This window comes from Pollicipes pollicipes, unplaced genomic scaffold (assembly GCF_011947565.3).
Source record: "Pollicipes pollicipes isolate AB1234 unplaced genomic scaffold, Ppol_2.1 Scaffold_4295;HRSCAF=5057_pilon_pilon_pilon, whole genome shotgun sequence".
In the NCBI taxonomy this organism is placed as follows: Eukaryota; Metazoa; Arthropoda; class Thecostraca; order Pollicipedomorpha; family Pollicipedidae; genus Pollicipes; species Pollicipes pollicipes.
In genome coordinates, this window is record NW_023596461.1 from 22,624,293 (window position 1) to 22,649,582 (window position 25,290).

The following is a 25,290-nucleotide window of genomic DNA, read 5'->3' on the forward strand; positions in this document are numbered from 1 at the left end:
AAATTAAATACGATTTCGCTGCCGATGCGAGTCGCTGGAAAATATATTACGTTCAGCTGTTGTGCCTGTTTTGTATTGCTACTGTTAATAATTTTAACATCATGAAACACTATTCGAGCGATATGGGCACAATCCTGCATTACTTCACGAATGATGGTAGACAAATTATCCATATGCTAGAAGGAGGAAGCAAGAACTTGGGCAGAAAGGAAACAATCGTGCAATATGCTGACATCTGCCTTGATACAAGTTATCGAGAAAACCTTCTGCCGACCTTCACGAACAGAACAAGAATGACACGAACAGAAAAAGGTTCATAACTTCCTGCTAGTTCCGGAAATCATCCAAATGGAACACTTTCTGAGGCGTCCCTTTAACCACTCGCTTCACACGAAGTTTTCCACCGCGGTGTTCCCGCCTTAAGTGATTGCCTTCCTGGCGGTCGAATATTTTTATCGGTGACAGGCTCCGAAGAACTTGTCTGTTGACTGTCTAACTTGTCTGGCTCTCGCTGTTACTGACGTTGTCTTTTGTGTGCCTAGTTCCAGAACATGCAAAACCGTCCGAGAGAGAACCAGAGGGATATATATATATATATATATATATATATCTCTCTCTCTCTCTCTCTCTCTCTCTCTCTCTCTCTCTCTCTCTCTCTCTCCCTCTCTCTCTCTCTCTTGTTTAAGTTCGCAGAGCGTCTTCTTTTATACAGACATCGTTAGACCAAGGCGTATCCATCTATAATGAGCTTTTCCTGTGTATGCTCGATTTACCTTATGTTTCGTGTAACTTCGCTCGGCAGGTTAAGGGTCAAGGCACAAAAAGTGGATGTTGTATATTTTATCGTAACGTTTCAGAATGACCTAGTTCCATCTTCTGAAGAAGCATAAAAACGGCTGTCAGCACATCGCTCAGAAACATGATGCAAGGGTTATAATACTATATATGTAATATATATAATACTATATATATATATATATATATATATATATATATATATATATACATAGACATGTCACACAGACACGTGACGCCCTTGCATACACTCTGGTGATGCGGGAAAAAACTGATGAGATAACAAAATAAAAATAGAACATCTTTTCCAAGAACAAGCGAGACTCCGTTGCTTTTTTAAGTTTTGTCATCCAAGTAATATTTAAGTGGCACACCACTTCATTTTCTCGTTAAGCGATGGAGCGGCTTACTTGAGCGAGGCTGCTCATGACAGGCGCTTAAGACCTTTCTTCGGGTGACTGGTCTGTGGTGTTTTTCTTCCATGTCTGTCACGCTGTATTGCTGAATGGCTCCTCCCCCTCGGTGCATGTCTAAACGCCTGGATAGTGGTGTTTGCGCAACGCGAAATAGCTTATGCTGTGAGGTCTTTAGTCTTCATCAGGACAAAGAAATTGGTAAATTGCAATAGTTTTGTTCAGTTGGTCTTGGTCTTGTTGCAGGTCGTTACACATGAGGAGACTGTTGATCTTTTTTAAATTTGTAAGGGATCATGAGTTCGATGATGATGAAAGCTTGATGTGTTCCTTTTTAGTGTTTATTGTCTCTTATAATATTTTTGCCTCTCGTATTCCCGGCACAGATGGTGTCTGGTTTCTTCGTCCACTTGTGAACTGAGTACCCGTTGCTGATCAGGACCTGCTTCACTCTCATGAGGCCCGAGTTCAGATTAATCCAAGAACAGTTTCGAAACGCTCTGTGTGCAAAAAACATGCCCGCACTTCTCTTGTACCGAACTGGGCATTCACTGTCGGCATTTAAGCAAATACCGACATTAGCGGCCTTGCGATACCCTGATGTCACAAACTGACTGCCTTTGGCACCGACCCGCGTGTCAAGAAATGGAAGTTTCTTGTCTTAACCGGTATCGTAAGTGAATTCGAGAACCGAGTTTGCTTCTAATGCTGATGTCAACGTCATGAAGTGGTCTAGGTTGCGTACACCATCAAATACACTTATAAATACAACACTTATGATGCTTGAATCCCTCCACATGAGGGAAGCCGTTTCATCGCTTAAAAAGCAGATGAAGTCGTCTGTCACTTATGAGGCAAAATTATGAGATAACAAAACTGAGAAAGGGGAAGGGGAGCATTGTTTGTTGTAGACTGAGCTGCTATCATTCTTTTTTCATTTAATGAGCTACCATCCCGATCACCAGAGCGAATGAAAATGTGTCACGTGTTTGAGCGTGAGTTTATTAAAACTTGCATCATATTTCTGTGCGATGTGCTGACAGTCGTTTTTGAACTTCTTCCTAACATGAAAATATATATTTCCAAAACGTTAAGGTAAAGTATATCACAACCACTTTTAGTAACTTAATTTTTAGCCTGCCGAACGAAGTCAAACGAAACATAAGGCCGATAGCACACACCTAGAAAAAGCTCATTAGGGCTGAATACGCCACGGTCTTTAACAACGACTGTAGATATATATATATATATATATATATATATATATATATATATATATATATATACATATATATATATATATATATATATATATTTATATATATACATATATATATTTATATATATATATATATATATATATATATATATACATATATATATATATATATATATATATATATATATATATATATATATGCATGTACGTACGTACACATTTATGTATGCATGTTTGTATGTACGTCTCCTCATATGTACATATATAACGGTTCCAGTTGATGTTTCCAGAGTTTCGCAGGCGATGCAGGAGTTTGCCGCGAGCCCACGGAATCTAAAACTACATGTAATACGACACTTTCCAAATGGTACGTCGAACTCACACCTTTGCCGCTACGATTGTGTTGTCATTTCACGCCACCGCGCAGCGGTGACACACACCTGAACAAGGCGCAATGGGGGCAAACCAGAGCGCACAGTCAATATTTCGCCAACTGGACCGACCAGATTACCTGACGCGTCACTGAAACCATCGTCATAGTGGGAGCTCGGTAAGTGACCATGCAAATGGGACAGCCCGCAGTTCAGTGCGGTGGTGTGAGGTTTAGCGCTATCGCGCGGCTGCTGTGTTTGTCAAAACCGAGATTAATGTACCCCAGAATTCCTTTGCAGACGCATGGAAATTCCTTTGTAGACGGCAACCAACGACCGGCCCATTTGCTGACAAGTTTTGCTCTCAGAAGTGGATCGACAGACTGATGACGCGGCTGACAGCTACTAGAAGAGTGAGCCGCCAGGTGGATCGACAGACTGATGACGCGGCTGACAGCTACTAGAAGAGTGAGCCGCCAGGTGGATCGACAGACTGATGACGCGGCTGACAGCTACTAGAAGAGTGAGCCGCCAGGTGGATCGACAGACTGATGACGCGGCTGACAGCTACTAGAAGAGTGAGCCGCCAGGTGCGTGGGACAAGTTATTCCACAATGATGCCAGCGGTTCTTAGCAATAAATGCGTTCAAACGATCAGCCAGGTACTGATCAAGTACTGATCAAATCAACCCCACCGCCGGATGACGAGCGGCTTTCTTTTCTGACAAACCACGGAGAGCGTACGGGGTGACGTCTTCGTCAGCTAGCGCTTTAAACACAAGCCGCATCTGTGTGACATCGGCTTCCTGTGGGTGCCGCACACGTCAGTCTGACGGCCAGCCGGGAGAGCGTGGCTCGACATGCCGACGAGGGCGGGGCGTCACCTTGAGCTTGGTGTCGGGGGACGTGATGAGGGCAGCGAAGTTGGAGATGGCCCCGTTCTCGACCACTACGTGAGTCAGCTCCTCTGAGTGTTTGCAGATGTCGCTGAGGGCCGAGGCGGCCACACGCCGCACGCCGATCTCGGGCTCCTTGATGCAGAGAACCAGAAGAGGCACCGCCCCTGGTGCAGCAAGACATAGTCAATGGCTACAGAGCAGCAGCAGGGACGCGACCCCTGCTACGGCGAGGCAGTCAACTGCTACAGAACAGCAGCAGAGGTACGGTTCCTACTGCGAGGAGACATGGTCAGTGGCTATAGAACACAGAATAGGCACGGTCCCTGGTGCGGGGAGACGTAGCCACTGGCTATAGACCACAGCAGTTACCTAGTGCGGGTAGACACAGCCACTGGCTACAGACCACAGCAGTCACCTAGTGCGAGGAGACACAGCCATTGGCTACAGGCCACAGCGGATACCTGGTGCGGGGGACGCAGCCACTGGCTACAGACCACAGCAGTTACCTAGTGTGGGGAGACGCAGACACTGGCTACAGGCCGCAGCAGTTACCTGGTGCGGGAAGACGCGGACACTGGCTACAGACCACAGAAGAGCTCAGGCCTGTGGTGCGAGGAGACGGAAGACACTAGCTACAGAACACAAGCGTTAGGCCCCCAGGTGCGGGGAGACGCAGACAAAGTGGCCAAAGGACGACCTTTAGTCCGCTTGCTACAGCTTCGTTTCGCCGAAGGCTCTACCTGCATATTCCCTTTACAACATTTTAACCAAACGTTCAGAGTTTTCGTCAATGTCACATTGCCCGGACCTGCTGTTGGCAGGCAGTGCTGTTTTACTGATTTCATAAATCCAGCATCCTCTCTCGACGCACTACAAAAACGCCAAACTCCCAGACCAGCCTTGCTCTTCACTGGCACGGTTTTTATTTATAACATACTGTCGCTTTGAGCCTTGGGAGTAATATCACATAAATCATGCGACGAACAGACGGTTTCGCCAAGAAAAATGCAACCAATCCGTAATTGTTGAATCGGATCTAGCCTCCTCCAGGTACACCACCGTGCATTTCAATTCAACTGTCTCCGCGTGTCTTTGAATCACTATTCTCCAACTAGCTCAGATTTTTCTTCTTCTTCCAAGCATCTGACTCCTGGACTTTTCTGGGCACGGCGTCAAGTTATCCGACATGCACGCCAACAGTTCCACGCACGATGATGGTGTCATCGGCGAAATTAATTAGCGCGTCACGACCTGTTTCCGAGGAGGCAACTTCGTCTGACGGGACCTTCACTGCTCATGCAAGCACACACCGATGACATTTAAACTACTGCCATCGGGACTTAATTGCTCTCCGACATTCTGCTACTGTCATCTGCGAAATCGCCCTGTATTACACCATACAGCCACTTTGGAGAGACAACGGCAACCCCGCTTGATGCACTACGTCGCCCGGAAACAGAATATCGGCGCGCCATTACATCCTCCAAACTGGTTCCATGTATGGAGCAGAATGGGTTTCTTGCAGCACCACTTGCAGCACCACTATGTGAGCGCGTTAGATATATGTGCCTCATAGCTGACCCCATCGTGACACACTCCAATAAACGTGCAGTACTGAGCTCTTGAAATGTGCAAACGTTACAACCGCTAAGCTTCCTCCGTTTCCGTCAGCGTCACAGAGCTGATCGGTGCAGCGTTGCGGGCCGGCCGGCCGCTCACGCGCAGCGCTCGGCCGGCCCGCTGACGCACGCCCCGCTGCTGCGGTCGGGAGAGGGCGTGGCCACGTCCGGCCGATCGGTAACTGATAGGGTCAAACGCCCACCCCCCGGTGGACTGTTGACAGTGTGGACAGTTGATGTGCTCGAACATTGACCAACTACATGCACACACACTGTAATGCGCGAGTCACATGTATGTGCGGGGACGTCATCTAACATACTTTGAGAGAGCGCCTGAGCTCCCCCCCCCCCCCTCCATGCTGACTTGCGGCAAGCTCCTCTGTGCGCATCCATGTACTCCATGTACCATGCAGAACAGGGAGCACTGGACCACAGAAATGCAGAAAATTTCCCCCTGCAAACAATCGCTGCACCCCCCCCCCCCCCCCTCCCTCAACAAACACACTCACTCCAAATGAGCCTCTTAATGCAACTGCTGCTGCTGGTACACAAACACAACACTGTTCATACAATGCTCACTTTGTATCAAATGCTACCATGTAGGTATGGACGTGAATCATGCTCTTGTTATAATGTTGTTTATTGGTGTTTGCGGCGCGTCGACTATACGCCATATTTCTGTCATGCAAACTTCCTCCTCTGCTGTGACAGACTGAAAATGTCGGCAAGTATTTCATGAGGTAACACAGGTGGTCTAGACAGCAACAAAATGGACTGCAATATGTGGCAGCTTATTGAAGTACAGGGTGGCCCAGGTTAAAGTAAACCGACGATTTCCTCAACAGTGGCTATTGTATTTGTCGCACAATCATGACTGTGGTGGCATTCGGCTGTCAATGCAATGGGAAAACACTAGTGACACCAGATGCCAGTGGAAGTCATCAGAGATTCCACACCCGCCAAATGGTGACTATAAAAGATGTTTCAGACGGGCCCCTGGCCGTCCAGGATGCCTAACGGCTTAACCCGCGGCAGGTGGTCGATCGTGCGTTCGCTTTTGTTCATAGTGATACCGTGATGCGAGCTCTTGAATGGTTAACGTCCAGGGGAGACAGGCCGGGCGAGAGGGAACCCGCGGCAAGCGGTCTCAAGCTGATGTGCATTCAGGGAAAATGCTCCTCCAACCAGTTCAATGAAGTGCCGCGTTCGGTGTCACCCGGTCCTGCTGGAGACACTCCTTGTTCTGATTGATCCCGTGAAGTCGCCCCAGGGCCGCCTAGGTTATCAGGGACACTAGTGATGCAACGCTCCGAGTACTGCTGACAGGATTATTGCCAATTATAGCACATTACTATTTATAGCAGTCCGATTATTCGCTCTCGTCATCAAAGGGGCATTTTCTGAAGTCACGATTTGAGGAATGCAAGATCACGGATGACTGTTATCTAGGTCAAACGTGGTTGCATGAGGCGATCTGAGGACACTTCGGGAACCGATTTGGAGCTTTACCTTGTTTGAAAACTGTCTGAACAGAAGATAACGACCTAGGGACCTCCAAATTTGACGCAACTTTTTGAGATATCACGGGGTCAAATTGCCCCCTCCCCCCCCCCCCCCGAGTGCATCGCACTCAACTGGCACGTTAAGCCACGACAATCATCACGATGTGATCACTTATGCGCTAATGAATGTTCCCGTTGTGGATGATTTCGTGACATACCCCATACACAGGACCCCGTTCTTGTGCTGCGGGCGTAAATCAAGCTCCGCCCCCTGTTTGGTGGCTCCAGGCGACGCGAACGCAATACTCACCGGTACGCTCAAATCTTGGTTTTTTATGGGTCACCCCGTCACAGATGCCGCGAATGGCTGTGCCGGTTGTGGCCCTTGCCAATGCAGTTAAGCCATCTTATCAACAACTGGTGTGGCAGCCCACTCAGATACGTGTCCATTTGGATTTTGAAATGGAACACTGGCACGGAAGCAAACTGGGGGATCTGGAAAGAGTTACGTGACGAGAGATACATGAGAGACACCCATAAGCGTGCCCTAGGCCTGCCAGATGTTGATAAACAAGGAATAGAGGAATTGTGCTGATCGCCAATACCACTCGGCGTACCCATACGTGTGCGGTAATGTTTCTGCACGTGCTGCCGTTGCTCCTGACCGTGCGCAGCGCGGCCAAGTACCTCAGAGCATAATTCAATATCGTGGCGTTTCTTCACCAATCAGCATTTGCGCGCGCAGCAACTGTGCAGGTTCCAGACAATGGAACGACTGTCTGGTGGCAGGTATCTAGGCGCCCCCCCCCCCAAAAAAAAAACATCTGCACGTCGCAAGGATGCGGGATAACACATGTCTTCTCACGTCAGGACCATAACCAGCCGAGCCAGCCGAGCACCTGATCTTTTTGTTTGAATCTGGGCGGTGGCGGCCAAGTCCCACAGCATGTGGGCCGAACCAGTGCAGCACAAGTGTCGCATCTGGATTCACCTCTTTTTGTCGTACAATAACACTCAGCACTACCAGAAACTCTGCTCAGAAACTTCGTTCTACATGTAAGTAAAGTTAAATTTAAAAGAAGAAGCGAGTAAACTTATCAACGCACCGACCTGCATACATACGCCGCTAACCGTATCACGGGAACGAATGAGCCAATGAACGGCAAGCCTTCCTGTAGTCGGCGGAGTGAGGTAAATACCCCTTGTATCCATCGATCGGAGCGAGGCAAATCTGTTTCATGATAGCTTTACCATGCTTGAATGCAGTGTGACATAGCTTTTTCTTTTAATCGGTAATTTGTGGAGGCTGAAGCGTGTCGTTTTGCCGGTAGACTTTGCCTGTCATGCCAGGAAATGTTACCTTGTGGACCTGGAATGTGACCCTGTTGGTGCTGAATTGCACAAAGCAACAAACAGCTAACAGACGAATCGACAGGCATAACCCATACGGAGGCGCCTGTTCGGGCCTAGCGGGAGCGATGCGATCCAGACCAGCGGCGTCCGCAATTTCCGCAAAACCTCAACGCCTGAGAGCGGCCGTGCAGTCAGGCGCTCCCTTGACGATGCCTCCGACCAGCAGCCCGCATCTGACGCTGCCAGAGTCGGGCCGGCCGGGCCGCGCCCAGCTAACGCGTGGAGTACTCGCCAATCTCCACGTGTGGGCAGTCCAGCCGCGGGGCGTCGCGCCGCGCGGGGAGCGCGCGACGCGAAGCCGCGCCCGATCGCGCCGATCAGAAGAACTGGGCGGACAGATGTCAATAGGCCATGGTACTGACTGCGTACACGAAGGTCGGGGCGTGTCATGGTACGCTAAGACATTCACTTATTCGGAGAATTGTACACAGTGATGTGTCCCGTACCTTCTACGACCTATCATGGAAGCAAAGCTTTTTAGTTGCTACGGTTGGAACAAGCACTTTAAACATAGCGTGTACAGGTCAATAACACTTGACGAAATAGCGCTGCAAGCTGCTGGTAATACAGTTACGGGTAGACGCTCGGAAAACTCCCCCTGCTGTCAACCCGAGTCTGTCAATCCAGGAGCTGCCAACGCGAGCAACAACTCCGTGCAGGTCGCCGACGTCTGTCGCGGGCCGCCGACGTTAGCAGCACAGTAACATGATCAGTTACAGCCATCAGCCGCCTCCGGGGCACCGCGGCCGGCAGCTGAAGTACCTGCGGTACAGAGGCCCAACCAGGGGGCGTTCATTCGTATGCTGGTCGCGGGCCGGTACCCATCAGCGAACTGGCCGACCTAATCTCACCAGCCGGACGCTGCAGTATGCATTGTCCGCCGGGACAGGCTCGCAGAAGCCGTCGCGCCGAGACGCTACGTGCTTCCGGTGCGCGTCGAGGCCACTCGGCGGCCGCCCCCGCCGGAACGGTTCGCGGAACCCGTGCTTGCGTAACGGATGACGGCTCCAGGAGGACCTCCTGGTGCTGTCAGTTGACGACCATGGTCTCAGCGGGGGGAGGGGGGGGGGGGGGGCAAAAACCGTCCGGCCTTCCGCTCTCTGCCCCTCCGCTCGGTTCGATTTTAGGCGACTGACATCACGGTGTTTAATGTACCGCTCCGTGCTTTTTGACAGGTCCCATAACGTGCTGCCTAGCTTTTGGCGGCAACAGATCAATTTCAATCAAGATCAGCATTGCGATAGCAGGCCTGTGATGACGCAACTTATTGGCAGAAACTAGTGATACAAATTAGACTAGACAACTTAGACGAAGTTCACAGACGTGGAAAGTTATCAGGGTCCCACTAATGCGGTCACTTCCAAAAACATCCCAGACAAAACACTGCTGGTGGCATCAAAGCTTCCGTGCCGCCGAATGCAACACAATACCTGATTGAACCGGAATCTACGGGGCGTTGTCTAAATGTCGGCGCACATAAGGCGAGCGCGACGCCTTTGAGAAGATGCTTCTGAACGCATTTCGGGAAATCTTCCTGGATCTCGTCGCATTTTCCGGCGCACCGGGAAAATACCGCCTAACGACGTCATATGAGCCAGTCCGCCTGGAGGCGCACCGGGGAACTACCCCGTAACGGAGTTATATGAACCGGTCCGTCTAACTTGTGCTAATGCCGGCTGTGCGCTCAGTATATAATGTATTTTCGAGTATCACACGATGTGGGTCGTGTCGTCTTTAGGCACCAGTCGACGACAAAGGAGACTGCTAGGCGTCATCCACGTATTACGATAGGGTGGCGGGGAGGGGGAATTCGATGGGACGTAACCGAAGCGCAATCAACGGGAGGGGATGGACAGCGCAACGTTACGCCTAGATGTGGCTGCAAACCATGTTAATCCTTTTCTAACTGCTACAAAATATCGGTGCCGAGCGCTATGGATTACCGTGACCAGCAACACGTCCGTCTTTGTCCGTCTTTCACCTCTGGCTCAATCATGGGCCAAGCGAACGTTAAATTTTTTAGGCATTTAGCCAGGAAAAGGGTGTTTTAAAACAGCATAACCGTGAAGAGGGTCTTTCATCCTGCGCAACCAATGCGTAATCAAGAAGGGGGTTGAAAATGGCCAGAATCGCGTGACGTAACTGGGAGACGATCCCTACGTGTTTGCGCGGTTTACAGTTCCGATACATATTCTCCGCTCAATGGAGCAGTGAAAACCTTGCTTTGAGCCGCCATTATCATATCCAAACGTACGTATTTCAGATTCCTACCCTTCTGAAAATCGGTCACTTATCGGAAACACGCGATGCTCAAAGACGCAAGCATTCACATGCATAGACCGGCGGCCTAAGCTTATTGCGAAATGGAGCACACGTCGTCAACACCAAGTCTGTGGGTGTGACCACATGACAACGGGAACAACACTCCTGAGTAGCTCCGCGCGGCCATCCAGCGTGACTACAGTCTGTCCCGGCTGTACCGGCTCATCACCGCCGCCGCCGCCAGGGGTCACAAGGTCGGCGTTGAAGGACGGAGCTCGGGGCGTCGGTATGGCCGGGTCCGGCTGTGACGACGGCTGGCGGGCCGACCCTCCGATCGATCGGCAGCTGGCGGGGTTGCGACGCGGCGCCCCTCTCCGCCGGCAGCGGTGCCTGCCGGCCGACCCCGACCTCGTCCGTCCAGACGAGCGGCCCGCCGAGCCTCCAGCGCCGCAGCGGTCACATGGCTCGCTGGTGCGCCGTCCGGCCCTGGCTGCGCCAACCGATAACCCGAGCGTCGCCATTCGAAGAAGACCGCCCCCTCTCACCCGCCGTCCTACCCGAGTTCTACTGCGAACCAGAGGCGTCGGGGAACGGGCCGCCCAACGGGCGAGACAAGGCGGCGCGGGCCGATAGCGAGGTCGGTGCCGTATGTCCCCGCGGCCGGCCGGGCCGAGCCGAGCCCGGCGAGCCCATTACGTAGGGAGCGGCTACAGACTTCCCGGGAGCGTGGCTTCCACGGCCCCATCCTGCCCGGGATCGGTGTGACGTCAGCGCCGTGGCCGGCTGCCAGCGGGCTGACGCTCCGGCCCGAGACGCTCTGTCTCTGGGCAGTCGACCGCGACCGGCCGCGAGTGAGGGGGGGTGCCCCCGGCAATAGACGGCGGCAATAGATCACGGCAGCGGGACGATTATGAGTTCAGAGTTTTTATGCCGACAGTTATCGACCTCAATATACCTGGAGGTATGGGTTAAACGACGCTATCAAGCGACATTGGGTTTGTCAATTCATCGACGTTTCGACGCTGTGCTCAGGGCTACGACCATGACAACTAGCGTGACACGGAGCCCTGTGACGGTGTGCACCGGTTCGTGAATCGTCGAATGGTAGCGGCACAACTCACGTTTGTTTAACAACGTCGTTTAACCAGCGTCTCTTGGAATATTGAAGGTCTATGGCTGCCAGCACAAGAACTCGGAACTCATAATGCCGAAAAGCCATGAGCTGAAGGTTTTCCTCGCTTCAATTAATAGCAATGGGAGTGTGCAGCCGTAAAAAGAAGATCACGACTTCGTGACGTGTAAAGGCGGGACAGCGCCGTCGGCATGCTGCGGCAGTAGACCACAACAGCGCAGAAGTACGCCATACACCACGGCGGCGTTGACGTGTCAGATTTCAGCACTGACACACGTATCATGAATGCGCATCTGTCGTCGGCAGCACATACAGACCTGGGTATCCAGCCCACGTTGTTAACAGAGTGTCCGATCTGACACACAAAGTGAACTGTAAACTATGCATGGCGCATAATGTCCAGAAAACCGAACAAGAAAACGTACCGGTACGTGCCCGCGGTAAAGCACGACTATTGGGATTCTGATGCGGGGAGAAGCAGCCAAGGCAGCACGCCGCGGCAGAAGCGCTCGGCAGATGGACACTGGGATGCCTGTGATCCAGAAGGAGATATATCATTCGTCATATGATATGTCGTCTATCACATCAAATAAAGCTGTGATGCGGCTCGTGCGACGTGAGATGCACATGCCGGTAACGAGCGTGCGAGCGATCGGTTGCCATCATGTAGATCATGCCCAGACGAGGCTAACGGGGTCAGACACCTTTTGAGAACGACAACAAAATTGTTTTCGATCAAGACCTTGACCTCGCGTGTGATGTCTTTCCTCCGTCATGGCAGAGGCGGGGTGAGCGGGCTATCGTGAGAGATGACGTTGTGGTGATACAACAATGTTGCGGGAAAAACTCCCGTGGTCAAACGGGCTGTATGCATCTCTTTAACAATGTATGCATAGCAGTCTTTAATTAATTGTGCTTATTTCGCTCAAAACTGGATGAGCCTGCAATCAGTGATCAGGTCAATATCTGCTTTTATAAGGGATAACTTCCAGGGCGGGATCTTCACGCTAAAAACATCTGTCGTCGTTAAACGGAGGAGTCACTCGTCCAGCTGCCTCGTCGCGTGATAAGATGGAGAATGGCACATAAGCAAAGCACCCTGAAGCTGACCTGACGTCATCAGCGGCAATATAGCCATGAATGGCGGTCATCTCTGCGCGCACGTGGTTGGGATTCGTTAAGCAACGTAACTGGCACGATCGACCAATCGCCGTGCGTCTACTCCGCACATCCGGACGCGGCTCACGCCCGATCGCAGTCAGCTGCTCTGGAGTGACCCCGCTGACCCCGCCCGTGTCCAGGGCCAGAGGCAGTGAAGCCGCACAACGGAGACAGCTACCAAGGACGAGGGGAGCACAGGCCGATCGTGGTCGGGTGCGATGTCGCGTCTCGCTCGCACGGCCGCACGCTAGTTGATCCTATACCTGGCGCGTCCGCAGAGGACAAAATCATACGGCGCACCACCGGTTTTAATGTGCACGTCTGATGGTTTTTCGTTTCAATGTACACGTTTAATGTGCACGTCTGAAGCACCGCTACTCGATTACAACACTATTCCCTTGACCCCCATTATTCAATTCTGCACCCATAATCTGAAGGGGTGAATAACCGGACTAAAATCACATGATCCCTGGTTTAGCAGCACTGCGGGTCTGTTCGGGTGGCCAAGGCCCGGCAGACCCTGGACCGACCACCTCAAACATGTGATCGCGTGGCGTGCGTTTACTCCAGAGCGCATGGTGAATCGGAACGCAGGGGCTTTCCTCTTAGCTCAGACGCGGAAAACGGGTCATGTCCAGCAAACACGCTGAACGCTGACCGTTGCGGACCACCAGGCTGTGCCCCCCCCCCCCCAAAAAAAACTAACGGCGTCACACGTGTTCAGTGACAGGGGCATGTCTTTGTTCCGTCGCCTCTCCCTGCACAGTGCCAACGACCGTGTTCGGGCAATGATTGGATCAATACAGCAGCCCAGCGACGTCCAATAAGGTGGAGGTGCCTCACGTGTTACCCAATCGCATTCCCCCATCCGGCAGCATTGTGCAAAGCAACCAGCATCTAAGAAGCTGAAATCATTAAATGGCTTACCTGATGCTGCGACACAGAACTGTTAATTTTCTGTCCGCCATTAAACACAGATCGTATTTCCAATGATTTATACGCAAAAAGACGGCATCTGGCGTGCAAAAATACCTGCCTGTCAATACAGTGACGCAGTTCCCTCTCTTCCTGCCCGACTGGACCGCGGTCACATGCAGCGCACCTCGGCCTCCGCGCCGTTCTCGCGCCGCTCGGATGGCGGCTAAGCCTGCCTCGTGTCTCGCGGCTGGAGGGTGGAGCCCGAGGGGCGACGCTCGAGCGTTTCAGGGACCGGCCCAGCGCCGCGTCGAGCTCGAACGAACGGCAGGGGCGTGTCGGTCTGCCGGCCGAGGGAGACTGAGATTGCGCGCCGCCAGACGGCAGTGGAGAGGGACGCCCCAGTCTGATGGTCGCGTATATACTCCTGTCGATAAAAATCACCCCTCGTGGAGCGCACTTGCTGCAAAGCTACCACGTAATAAAAGTTTTCTTAATGGGCCGGTAGGTCCGCGGAATACCCAACGTAGAAAAAAACATATGCAGGGTGCCCTACGGGGTGACAGCGTAGTTGTAAAAGTTATTAAAGTGAGCTCGAAGATCGGAAGGCAACAACGTTAACGAGGTGAGCGAACTGCACAGTCAGACCTCACGTACTTTCAAGTGTACGGCTCTGGTTGAATTACCACCACCGCATCACACAAAATAGGGGCTTGGCGTTTGACATGAAAGACGTCCTTTCTGGCCTATTCACTATCAACAATGGTGAGGAACGGTGGAGAGAGTGGTGACAAAAAAAGCGCGCGGTAACTCTTAAATGACTTATCAAAAACAAAACCGCACAGACTATAAGTGTGATTTCACAAAATCAGTTGGGGGAGAAGAGCTGCAGAATGAAAAATGATCTCAGTTACGTCCCAAATTACGCCAATAAATGGATTTCCCCGTGGATTTGCCCCACCCTATTATCAAAGTGTGTGTGGAGGGGCTGAAGCAAAACTGGGGCGAGGGGCGAAAGCACAACTGGGAGGGGGGGGGGGGGGGAGCGGGAGTCGAGCTGGCAGAGAGGGCGGTAAAGTAATGCGTTCCGCGGCTGCATGCTACGCCTCCCTCTGCCCTGCGACTGCCGCAGGTCGCCTGCCTGGTGCTGGTGTGAACACAGCGCTGACCATGGAATGTCCGTTGTTCAGCACACACTAAACCTTATGCGTCAGATACGTCCGTTGGCGTTTGGATGCTTCTAGTACGCGCCACAACACATCTCAACATTTTCAATGTCACCCAATGCAGATCACCTGGCAGGGGCGTAGTCTCGCAAAATAGGTTTGGGGGCTGAACATCGTTAATTTACGAGACCTACCTCAGAAATACGTCACCAAGCGCATGAGTTTTTAGCATAAAGTTATGATGTAGTTATCTCATATCTCATAAAGTTATCTCCTTTAATGTAGGCGTCAGCCCACCGTGCGCGTCCTCGAATTTGTTGATTGCCGCTCGCCTTCCGCGCCGGCCGTAGATCACCGCGTAGTGTTTCATAGGCAGGGGAACACGTATGTGGAGCGATGAGGACGACACTGGCCACTGCTTGGTGGACAGAGGAGGCAGGGGTGGGGGCGTACAATAGTCGAGGTTCATGATTCAACCTGGGGAAAGCTTAAATGAGCACTTCTTCTCTATTTAAGCTGGCGAATTTCGCTTTCCCCTTCCTAATTGTGTGCTGTGCTGTGCTACACTATCCGCTTCTTTTCTGTCCTATTCTGGCGCTGACTTGCCTTGTCCCGTCCTGTTGCCTTCTATCCTCCCCATGGCATGACCAGTGATGATGGAACCTTTGAGAATTGGGGGACGAACAACGGGATTTTTGTACCGTTCCTTATGTGTACCCGTGTTAATGTGTGTGATTTCCTCCCCCCCCCCCTAATCTAGTCTGTAAAATGCTTTAATCATACCTTCTAATTCAAGAGATCACTTGTTGTCAGGTTGTTTCGCCAATATTCCAGTTTCACCCATCCCATCCTTATTTGTTTCTCGAGATCTGTACTGTGATTACGCCCATGCCCAGGAATGCCTAAAATTCTCCCACATTACGCTATCTCAATCATGTTGTGCAACAGGCCTTCAGCTCCTGGATTTTTGGGACATGATGAATTCAACGCTATTATTTGGAGTAGCTGACCTTCAACACACTAAGAGATACTTTTCAAATGATGGTGTAGTGCTAAATAACGATAAAATTAGTGGTGTCCATCCTGCCTGTTGACGATGAGCACAACTCAAAATATTGAGCACCGTCAATATATCCGCCTTTTAGCACTACAATGTCGTTTAACCAACATCTTCTGGTGCTGAAGGTTGTAACTCTACACAAGAACTTTGAACTTGTAATGTCATTCAGCACCGATTGTTTTCCGGCTCTCTGACTCTTTCTGGTCCTGTTCCACTTTTCTGACATGTCAACAGCACCAGAGGCCGCGCCATGGGTTTTGAGTTGGGGGGCAAGATTTCATAGGGCCCTCATGGCCAAAATGGGGCCTCCTCACAGCGCGCCTTCTATGTGGCGTCATGTTCCGGGGGAGGGATACTAATGGCATGTGCCCCCCTTATCACACTGTTACATTAATTGTATCCATGCCAATAAATGTCGACAGTTAGAAAACAGAATGGAGGCCTGCCAACTACCCAGAAACGCGTTTTGTTAACCTAAAACAGGGCCTCCTGTCCCAAAAAAGAGACCCCCTGTTCATAGGCGGACCTCCTAATCTAGACCAGGACGCTTGCGATTCATGAAGGGGACCTCTAAGTCCAGCCAGGCGCCTCGCTTTTCCAAAGCAGGACATCCTGATCCCGAACCGCAGCCATCTCCTGCATGAAAGGGGCCTCCGGTTCTAGAAAAGGAGTCCCTTAATATAGAGCGCCTCCTAAAGCGGAGCAAGGGCCTCCTAGTCCGTAACGGGGGCCTCCCGACTTTCCGAGCCAGCAAAGGTGCCCCTCAACACGACATTGGGCCTCCTGATAAGCATTGGCTACCTTATTCCTAAAGGTGACCTCGGGAGTTAAGATTCAGGAAATGGGTCTTTTGATGCAGCAATAGTGTCCCAAGCTCATTTTACAACAGGAAAGCACCAACCTCTCGGCTGTGGCTGCCGCAATGACCTCCGTCCACCACGCTCTGGGTCAGCTCACAGCTGTGGCCGTCGTACTGACCTCCGTCCACCTCACTCTGGGCCAGCTCGGGGCTGTGGCTGCCGTACTGACCTCCGTCCACAACGCTGTGGGCCAGCTCGGGACTGTGGCTGATGTGCTGACCTCCGTCCACCACGCTCTGGGCCAGCTCGGGGCTCTGGCCGCCGTACTGACCTCCGTCCACCACGCTCTGGGCCAGCTCGGGGCTCTGGCCGCCGTACTGACCTCCGTCCACCACGCTCTGGGCCAGCTTGGGGCTGTAGCTGCCGTACTTACCTGCGTCCACCACGCTCTGGGCCAGCTCGGGGCTGTGGCGGGCCACGTAGCCGATCGCCCAGGCGGACGACTCCTTGACGTTGGGGTCGAACTCCTCCAGGCAGACGACGAGCGCATTCAGCCCGCCGCTCTCTATGACGGCCCGCGCCAGCTCCACGCTATGTTTGGCCACAGCCCGCAGGACGAAGCAGGCCGACTTCTTGTAGAACCGCTGCCGCATGTTGCGCCGGTAAGCATCAACTCCGCCGCTGGGCGGCCGCATGGGCCCCTCGCGATACTTGGCAATGGACGGGTGTCGTGCTTTAAGAGAATTCCGGGGTGTATTGCAAACGGTGATGAATTTCGTGGGAAAAACTGATCGACTTATGCTTCGCTAAATGCTATTTGCAACGCAGAGTTCATTGCAGTGTGCGTGTGTTCAAGTGGACTGGTTTTGCCTTAAAACAGTGCACTACAAACAGGAGAGATTCGGTAAATTTCTGAGACATATCAGTTTGCCTGGTAGAACGGATTTCTCGCCTGACCTGACCCGGGACGCTAAAACTGATGGCGAATTGAGCCGACAGCAGTTTTTGATGTTGTTGATCTCTGGAATAGTCGCAGCCTTATAACGGAACACATCTCTCTGCATTGGTCGTTCTGTGAAACCCACTGGGATAAATCTTTCCTGTTCTGTAGTAATGAGATATCAGGCGGCTACCCAAGCAGCGCCGGGTCCACGACCGACCAAACTCGTCCTGGACCCTTGCAGCGGAGCCCAGGAAACAGAGCTGACGAATGGTAGTTTGCGAGCTGAATGCTGCATCTCAGGAAGAAGCTTGGGCACGCATTGAATGTGATTGAATTGGAGACCCGGACCTCGCCCAACTTGGCCCGCCTTGTTTTTGAAGACTGACTGAAGACTCTGTCACGCCCACCAACGCGGACAGTCGGCGACGGCCGGCTGAATTGCGACACTCGCCGAGCGGCGGCGCTGCTTTAGACAGCCACGACGGCGCAAACGAAACACGACCTGAAGACAAGCACACCACAGCCTTCGGGTCGCTGACCGGCGGCGACACCGAGTGCCCGAGCTGCGGAGCGTCCTAGCTCTCCGCCGCGCTGTCGAGGCGGCCGGTTGGCAGCGATCGACTCACGTTCTGGACGGGGACCTGCGAGATGAGCTGCGGCAGGATGTTACCGCTGACCAGAGTCTGCGCCAGCTGCTGGCTGAAGCTGGCCAGCTTGCCCAGCGCCAGCGCGGCCGTCTGCTGGATGGCCGGCACCACGTCCATCAGCAGCGGGTGCAGCAGCGACATGACGTTGTTGGCGTGCAGGTGTTCCATGTTCTGCGGCCGCGACGCCAGGTCGGCCACAGTCTGCACAAACTGCAGTCGCGACTTGTTGTACTGGTCGAACGCTGCGGGCCGCCCGGGTGACGTCGGTGACTGGAGTCAGCGGCTCTGAGCGCTTGGAACGCGCAAGGACTACCTACGCAATGCACATGCCCATGCATAAGCATAAGCAATGCCTACGCAATGTATAAGAACCCTAGATCTATAATGAAGATCAGTACGATGTAAGATAGGTACCAGTAGAGCACATGAGGTAATAGCTATTGCATTATGATGCTACAAATCAGAGCAGAACGCCAGTGAGACTGCATTTCAGTTCTTCCGTTCGCTGAAGTAAAAACTGCTTTCAGAGTCGCGTATACCCGCTCTTAAAAAAACGTTTCAAAAGCAATTAGGTAGGTCTCGCCCTGTAATCCACAAACGGAATGGCATTCCGAAGAAAAATGAGGACATACATATGTGCAGAACTTACAGGTTCCTGTACTTCATGTAAAACCCGCAGAACCTGGGCATCACATGCAGGTTCAGTCCACCCCTGTCTCACCTTGCTCTATCAGTCGGGCGGCCATGGTAACCTGAAGGCGCCCTTAATGGCCCCTTGGTGTCAACAAGCTGAGTTGCTCAGTTGCAAGGTTCGTCCAGCTCTGAAAACTGAAAAATCGATTTTAAGATGAGGAACACTGTACTGGTGCATCTGATTTGACGTAAGATGCACAGGGTACTGCATCACTACCACATGCGACTTTGTCACTGATAGGTTACTATACACAGCAATTTGTGGTCGCTGGCGCACCCAGTATCAAAAAGACTATCGGAATGAAACACGAATTATTCCATGAGCCCCTTGCCGTGCCACGGGAACGATGTACGCCGGTTAACCATACTTGGCTTGGACTTTTTTAGGCGCGCCCAAATGCCAGCAGAGATAAAATTGGCTAGTGGTTATGAAGCTTGACATAGAACTTCGAGCTTGGTACTTAGCACAAAGATTTTAAAGCAGTTGTGGACGATCCGAGCTAAAATTCACCACTGTCTGGGATGACTTTCTCAGGGGCTTCTGAGCCACCACTAACGGAGGTTCAAGATCAAGCCCTGAGGACTCGACCTGACGCCACTTTGACCATACATTAATGACATAGAGGTAAGAAACTTGCCGGCTCCTCCTTGCTGGGGTACGATCTACCTATCTACCAAGTGGTCCCGAGCTAGTTTGACGTCAACATCTGACTTGATAAGGTATCGTAATTGTTGACATATGCGACTGTGACGGGGTCCATCGTGGGTACCTCTCAGCGACTTCACTTACTCAATGCAATGTTCGCTGATAAAACAATGTGAACAGCCACATGCAGCAACGTAATTCCGGTACCTGTCTTCGAATATCCCGCTGTTTTTCTGTATATCCCGTGTTGTTGACAACAAACTGGTTTCTGCTGAAGGCGACACAAGCATGTTTAGTTGTATTACAGCATTAAAAAATGATGCATGTTAGCACACTATTATTGACAAGTATTTTCTTGAGAAGGAAACTTTAAAAAAATTATTTTGATGTATCCTTAGCAATGATAGCTCCGCAAATTGCTATTTTTTGTTTCAGCTGTCAATTGTCAGAACAAAATTAAAGTTCTAGGTTATTTTTATTTTTCAAACAGCTGATGTCTGTTTCATATACCGCGTTAATGAGACAGCTATCGACATCGAGGGATCACGTTGGTTTATGTCTTTGTGGAGTGTCTGCGACTGAGTGGTGTATTTGATTGTTGTTGACATCTCAAGCTATATTTATGGTGAACAGACGCTCTGTGAGTCTGTTTATTTCAACTGGCTACTGCACGGCGCGTCGTCCACCTCGTCTCAAATCCAAGTGATACATAATAAGCTGCAAAATTTATAAGCTCAATTTTTTCGGACCCAGAACTCTACTAACCTTCTGCCCCAATACCTCAGTTTTATGTGAATTGTGTGGTTTGTTACATTGCATTCAAACTGGAGGTTAAATTCAGCAGTGTGCTGTGTAGCAAGTAGTAATTTGCATTCCTGAGTTGTCATCTTAATAGATGAAGCACCCAAAATCCCCAAGCACTACCACAGGTGATGTCTTATAAGATAATGCTCAGGATGAAGTTTTTTGATGGGAAATGCTCTTCAGCTTTTCAGCCTCCAGTTTATTTTTTTGGAAACTAGTAACCTGGTTGAGAGTTGGTGTTACAATCTCAGTGTTCCAATATGTGGCCACTTGGGTGGCATGGATGTATATATTTTTCATCCACTTATGCCCCAGCTCAGGGCTCACTGCTTATTGCCCCTACTCTTGTCCAGAATCAGATAATCAGCATCAAACTGGTGGCTGTTAACCCCAGTGTGCAAGTCCTTCAGGCTTAACAAATGGTGTGGGCAAGTCAGATTTCTGGGTTTGGGATCAGAGGGCATCAGGTTAGCTTCCACAAATCACAGGGGGGGGGGGGGGCTACTGGAAAGCCAAGATTCTGGTAACATGGATTTATATTATCATCATGCACACCTGACTTGATGAATTTCTTAATGTGATGAAATCTTCCATGTCATTTACTTCTTGGTGATGAAGAGTGATAATGCTTTCAGATGCTTCAGAGCAGTGAGAAATTAATTTTGTGAACTTAACTGTAAGCTAGTTATCAGCAAATTTGAGTGGCATGGTGCTCCTCACGGATTACAAATTAGGTGGACATAAGCATTTTTATCATGTCTGCTCTGCATAGTAACCATATCCACCCAATGATATATGGTTGGTGTTTTATATGATATGACATGATATTATATATATATATGATATATTGCTGGTTTTATGCTCATGATTGAGCAGATTTTACCCTGCTGTGGTTACTGCTTTACCCTGCTACCCTCCTGTATCCAATTAGTGCCTTTGTACCAATTCTGGTGATGCCTGTGTCCATGACCCTAATACAACTGAATGTAGGGAAACCCTGCATGCTGCTTGCCTGTGCACCATATCCCTGATGTAGAGTGATGATTAACCAGTCAGATCTGATGTTAGGTTGAGTCACAGTCAGTTATGTGAGACAGATATGTAGGAGCATGATGGTAAAAGCTCTATCAGGTAGCTTGCTGACTGATATTGTAATGTCAACCCCACAATTTGAATGGAATTTTTTGTCTAGGAAATATCTTAAGGCATTGTGACAGCTTGGTTAAACTATATTATAGTGTAGGTAAAATAAAGGATGGATGGATCTTAGTATTTGAAGTTCTGCCTCAATCCTACCTTATGTGAATACAAACCTTTTGTACTGTGAAATATGCTTGGCTGTTAATTTGTGACAAATAACATGTTTTTTTCAAATATGGCAAAAGATGTAGGTAATGTAACCTTTTGAGTTTATTATTGTTTTTATTTTGTTCTTCACTCAGAGAAAAATGTTGATTAAGTATTGCCCCTTTATCTTTCAGGTTCTAGTGAGCATTAGTTGGGCATCCTCAGAGTAATTGCTCATCTTCAAGAACAAACAATGCTGTCAGTAAGAAGCAGAATAGGTCTTGTGACTCGTGCATTCTCCATGGTAAGTGTTTTGAAGTGCTTATGGTACTAGTTGCTCAAAAATGAATTGGAGCAAAAAACTAATGCCTTCATTTTCACTGACTCTTTGAACGACTTGTTTGCCCATTGGCTGCTTTTTTGGCCATTTGTGGGCTGAATAATGGTCTGAACTGCAGATCAGTCCCTTTCAGTACCAAGTGAATGACATTGCTAATTGTATCTGGGGCACATTTGCCATGTTGATAGCATAACTAGTCTAGGCAAAGGGCATTGCTTGTGTATTTGCTCATTTGCATGCTTAAGGTCTTAGGCTTGGTAGCAAACAAAATCCATGGTTTGCATATTTGCTGTCTCTCCAAGCACCTAGGCAGTGACAGATTGGTTTTTGCAATCAAAGCCTAAAGCTTGGTGCTGTTGATAATGACGAGAGGTTACTTTTAGCGCAGTGCAGCGGCTTGCAAGTTCCGACTTCCTGAAGAAGCTAAGAAAGAATTTAATAATCCAGCTGCAAAGTACACAACAGCTCAAGATATACCTGAGAAAGGGACAATTTATGATAAGAAGCCTTTTATGATTGAAGTGAAGAAGGGGAAAACATACATGTGGTGTGCATGTGGACGAAGCCGCAAACAGGTAGGAATAGGTCTGCATTTAGCCTGAAAACATGTCCTTTGCCCTGATTTGGTTTTACATGCTTGTTCCCACGTTTTCAGCCAGTGGTCGGCACAGGAGCATTTCCTTTGTAAATGGTCAGCTGTAGGTGCGTTGTAAATAAAGATTCCGCCTTTACAAGCGACGCCCGGTTTCGCCGCGGGCTTCACGAGCATGTTAATCACAGAACTGGGATGTACGTAATTTAAGTCGTAAGTTAACCTGTGCGGTACTTACTGACGTAACGTGCGAATGACGTTATACGAATGGCGTCGTAAGTTGTGAGGTACGTTGAGTGGGTAAAATGAGTCGTAAACATTTGCAACAGCTGTCTGATAATGCGTGGTATGCGAACCTTGCGCCTGGAGTGTACATGTAGTACATGTACATTGAAGTTGGACTTCTGGTTTGGTCCTGAAAAAGACCTCGTCCCGGGCGTGCATTGGTTTCGCCAGTGGAAACGCGTTGTCTCTGGCTTTTTTCGTTTGCATTCAATTCTAGTGTGATAGTGGTACTTCTTGGTAGTTTGGTACCCGTTACAGTCGCCCATTATGGTGTCTGACTTGGCCAATGCTTTTAAGTAGACGTACTACATTGCGGACGCGCATACGTTTCTTCCAGCACTCAAAATCAAAGGACTTTCATTGGATCGTTCATCAAACTGGAATGTCCTCCAGCGTTCGCGAGCGGAAATGAATGCGTGGTCAGAAAATACGGTGAATGGAATTGTTTCATATTTGATAATGAAATCGTAGTTCTGGGAAATATTGGCTTTCAGTATTAAGTAGAAATGTGTCAATGCAATACCTGAAAGGCCGAGGTTTATTTTTGCATCTCCTTCAAGTCATGCCTAGTGCGACCTCTAGCCAATGCAGGATTTCGAACTTTTGACAGAAATTGTGTCAGGAAAAGACCTAAGAGTTAAGCACTTTTGCTGGAGAGGTTTGGTGTCGAGATACGCTAAGCTAGGTAAGACGCCGAATCGCGCCCTCCTCCCGCATGAAAAACTTGGAGGTTTGACCCACTGATATGCTATAGGTTCGTAGTGACGGTTGAGTATTGTGGTAAAGGGATGGTCCTTTAAGGAAGTTCTCAGTTGTATTTTTCAGCAACGAGCAAAATATCTTATATTCCTGTAGTAGCTTTTGAACAACGAATGTCAACTGAAACATCGCCACCTCTGTGTTTTGGTTCTTTTCACCCGTACCACTGTATACAAAAATCCTGTCAATGAAAGCAGTTTTGCCACTCATTTGTTTCCCATCGTAGGGTCCATCCTGAGGTCAGAGCCTCGCAAAATCAGTTAAGCATAACGAGGTGTATCGTGACAAAAAATGCTGGCAAGTGAATCATAAGAACATGCCAGTTTCCAACTATTAATCCAAACTTGTTGCTTGTCCTCGATCATTAAACCTTGCGCCACATGGTCTCAAAAGTTGTGGCATACGCATGGTTTTTGTTGTTGTTTATTGTTTTGTTTTTTAGCTTACTGGCTTCTTTGGCGGTGGACGCGAGCGTGTTTTAGCCTTTTATCAGAGGAGAGCACACGTCGTTATTGACGTCATGGTTTGTTTTATTTCGCACGAAGCCACCGCTTCACTCCGTTGCTATTCAACCCGACGAGACATGCCTCGAGATCCCCCCCCCTCCCCCCTCTTGCCTTGCCGGACCCACCGTCACCTGGCCCGGATATTTTCAGCCGCTGTGCGACGGCTCGCACCGCAACCCGTTCCTGCGCATCAAGCAGCGGCCCGTGAAGTTCGTAGCCGATGAGGACAAGGAGGTGTGGTTCTGTATGTGCAAGCAGACGGACCACCGGCCATTCTGCGACGGCTCGCACCAGCACCCGGACGTGCAGGCGGCCGTGCGTGGGCACTGACGCGGCGCGCGCCGGGACCGGTCGGCCACGCCGCCGGCCCGCAGAGCCCTGTAGTAGTGTGTGTGTGGGGGGGGGGGGGGGCTGCGGATGGTGGCGAAGGGCATGTGCGTGCGAGGGGCAGGCGGACGGACGTGGGGCCTGTTGAGAGGCCTCGCGGGGCAGTGACGAGGCGTGAGCTGTGATGGACGGGTCGTGCCGGGATTTCGAGACGGTTTAGGTTGCGCCTTACTAGTTCCATTTCGGTGACGTGATTGCTTCGTGGTGGTGCGAGCTTGTCGGTTGTGTACTAGAAGTACGCAGCCCGAATTACCAGCGTGATCTGGGTGTAATGTCATCAGTGACAGTATTGGAACTAAAGGTCAAGCATGGGTGCTTTGGCATGGTCCGTTCGCTTTCATGAATCGGCCAGTGGAGCGTCTGAGAGGTAGCGTCCGGATTGTGTCAATGGGGAAAGATGTAGCCATTGCCCTATGAGCCAAGCACCGTGAGGTCTCGAACGATTGGATTAATTGTTGGTAGTGATAGTACTCGCTGTGCTCTGAATGGCTTAGAATCATCATCCTTCATCTGCATGACCTGAGATTGAGCCCTTTCCTGTTACCTTGGGGAATACATAGTTTTTGCTTTGTATGTGAATGGTTGTTTGGCCTAGCTGCTCACAGTGAGTCATCGGTCACATTTTAAGAGTTCCTGGATGAAATTTTTAAGGAAGTGTTGTACATTTGTATCGG

The 25,290-nt window shown here is 50.3% G+C and overlaps 2 protein-coding genes across 2 annotated transcripts in view; one reads left to right on the forward strand and one right to left on the reverse strand.

Moving 5' to 3' along the window:
- LOC119096897 (sperm-associated antigen 6) overlaps positions 1-19,895 on the reverse strand; it is a 78,085-nt gene extending 58,190 nt beyond the window's left edge. Inside the window, exons 1-5 of the mRNA XM_037219889.1 lie at positions 19,801-19,895; positions 19,039-19,145; positions 18,297-18,559; positions 17,161-17,371; positions 3,683-3,861 (exon numbers count right to left, since the gene is read on the reverse strand). Coding sequence (XP_037075784.1) covers positions 3,683-3,861; positions 17,161-17,371; positions 18,297-18,559; positions 19,039-19,063 — 678 coding nt within the window. The 5' untranslated portion in view covers positions 19,064-19,145; positions 19,801-19,895. The remainder of the gene's footprint in view (positions 1-3,682; positions 3,862-17,160; positions 17,372-18,296; positions 18,560-19,038; positions 19,146-19,800) is intronic.
- Positions 19,896-20,209: 314 nt separating this feature from the next.
- On the forward strand, positions 20,210-24,604 carry LOC119097139 (CDGSH iron-sulfur domain-containing protein 3, mitochondrial). The gene is made up of 4 exons (XM_037220195.1): positions 20,210-20,296; positions 21,942-22,051; positions 22,471-22,662; positions 24,380-24,604. Exons 2-4 carry the CDS (start codon positions 22,001-22,003, stop codon positions 24,557-24,559), a joined length of 423 nt encoding a protein of 140 aa, XP_037076090.1. The 5' UTR covers positions 20,210-20,296; positions 21,942-22,000; the 3' UTR covers positions 24,560-24,604.
- Positions 24,605-25,290: the final 686 nt, after the last annotated feature.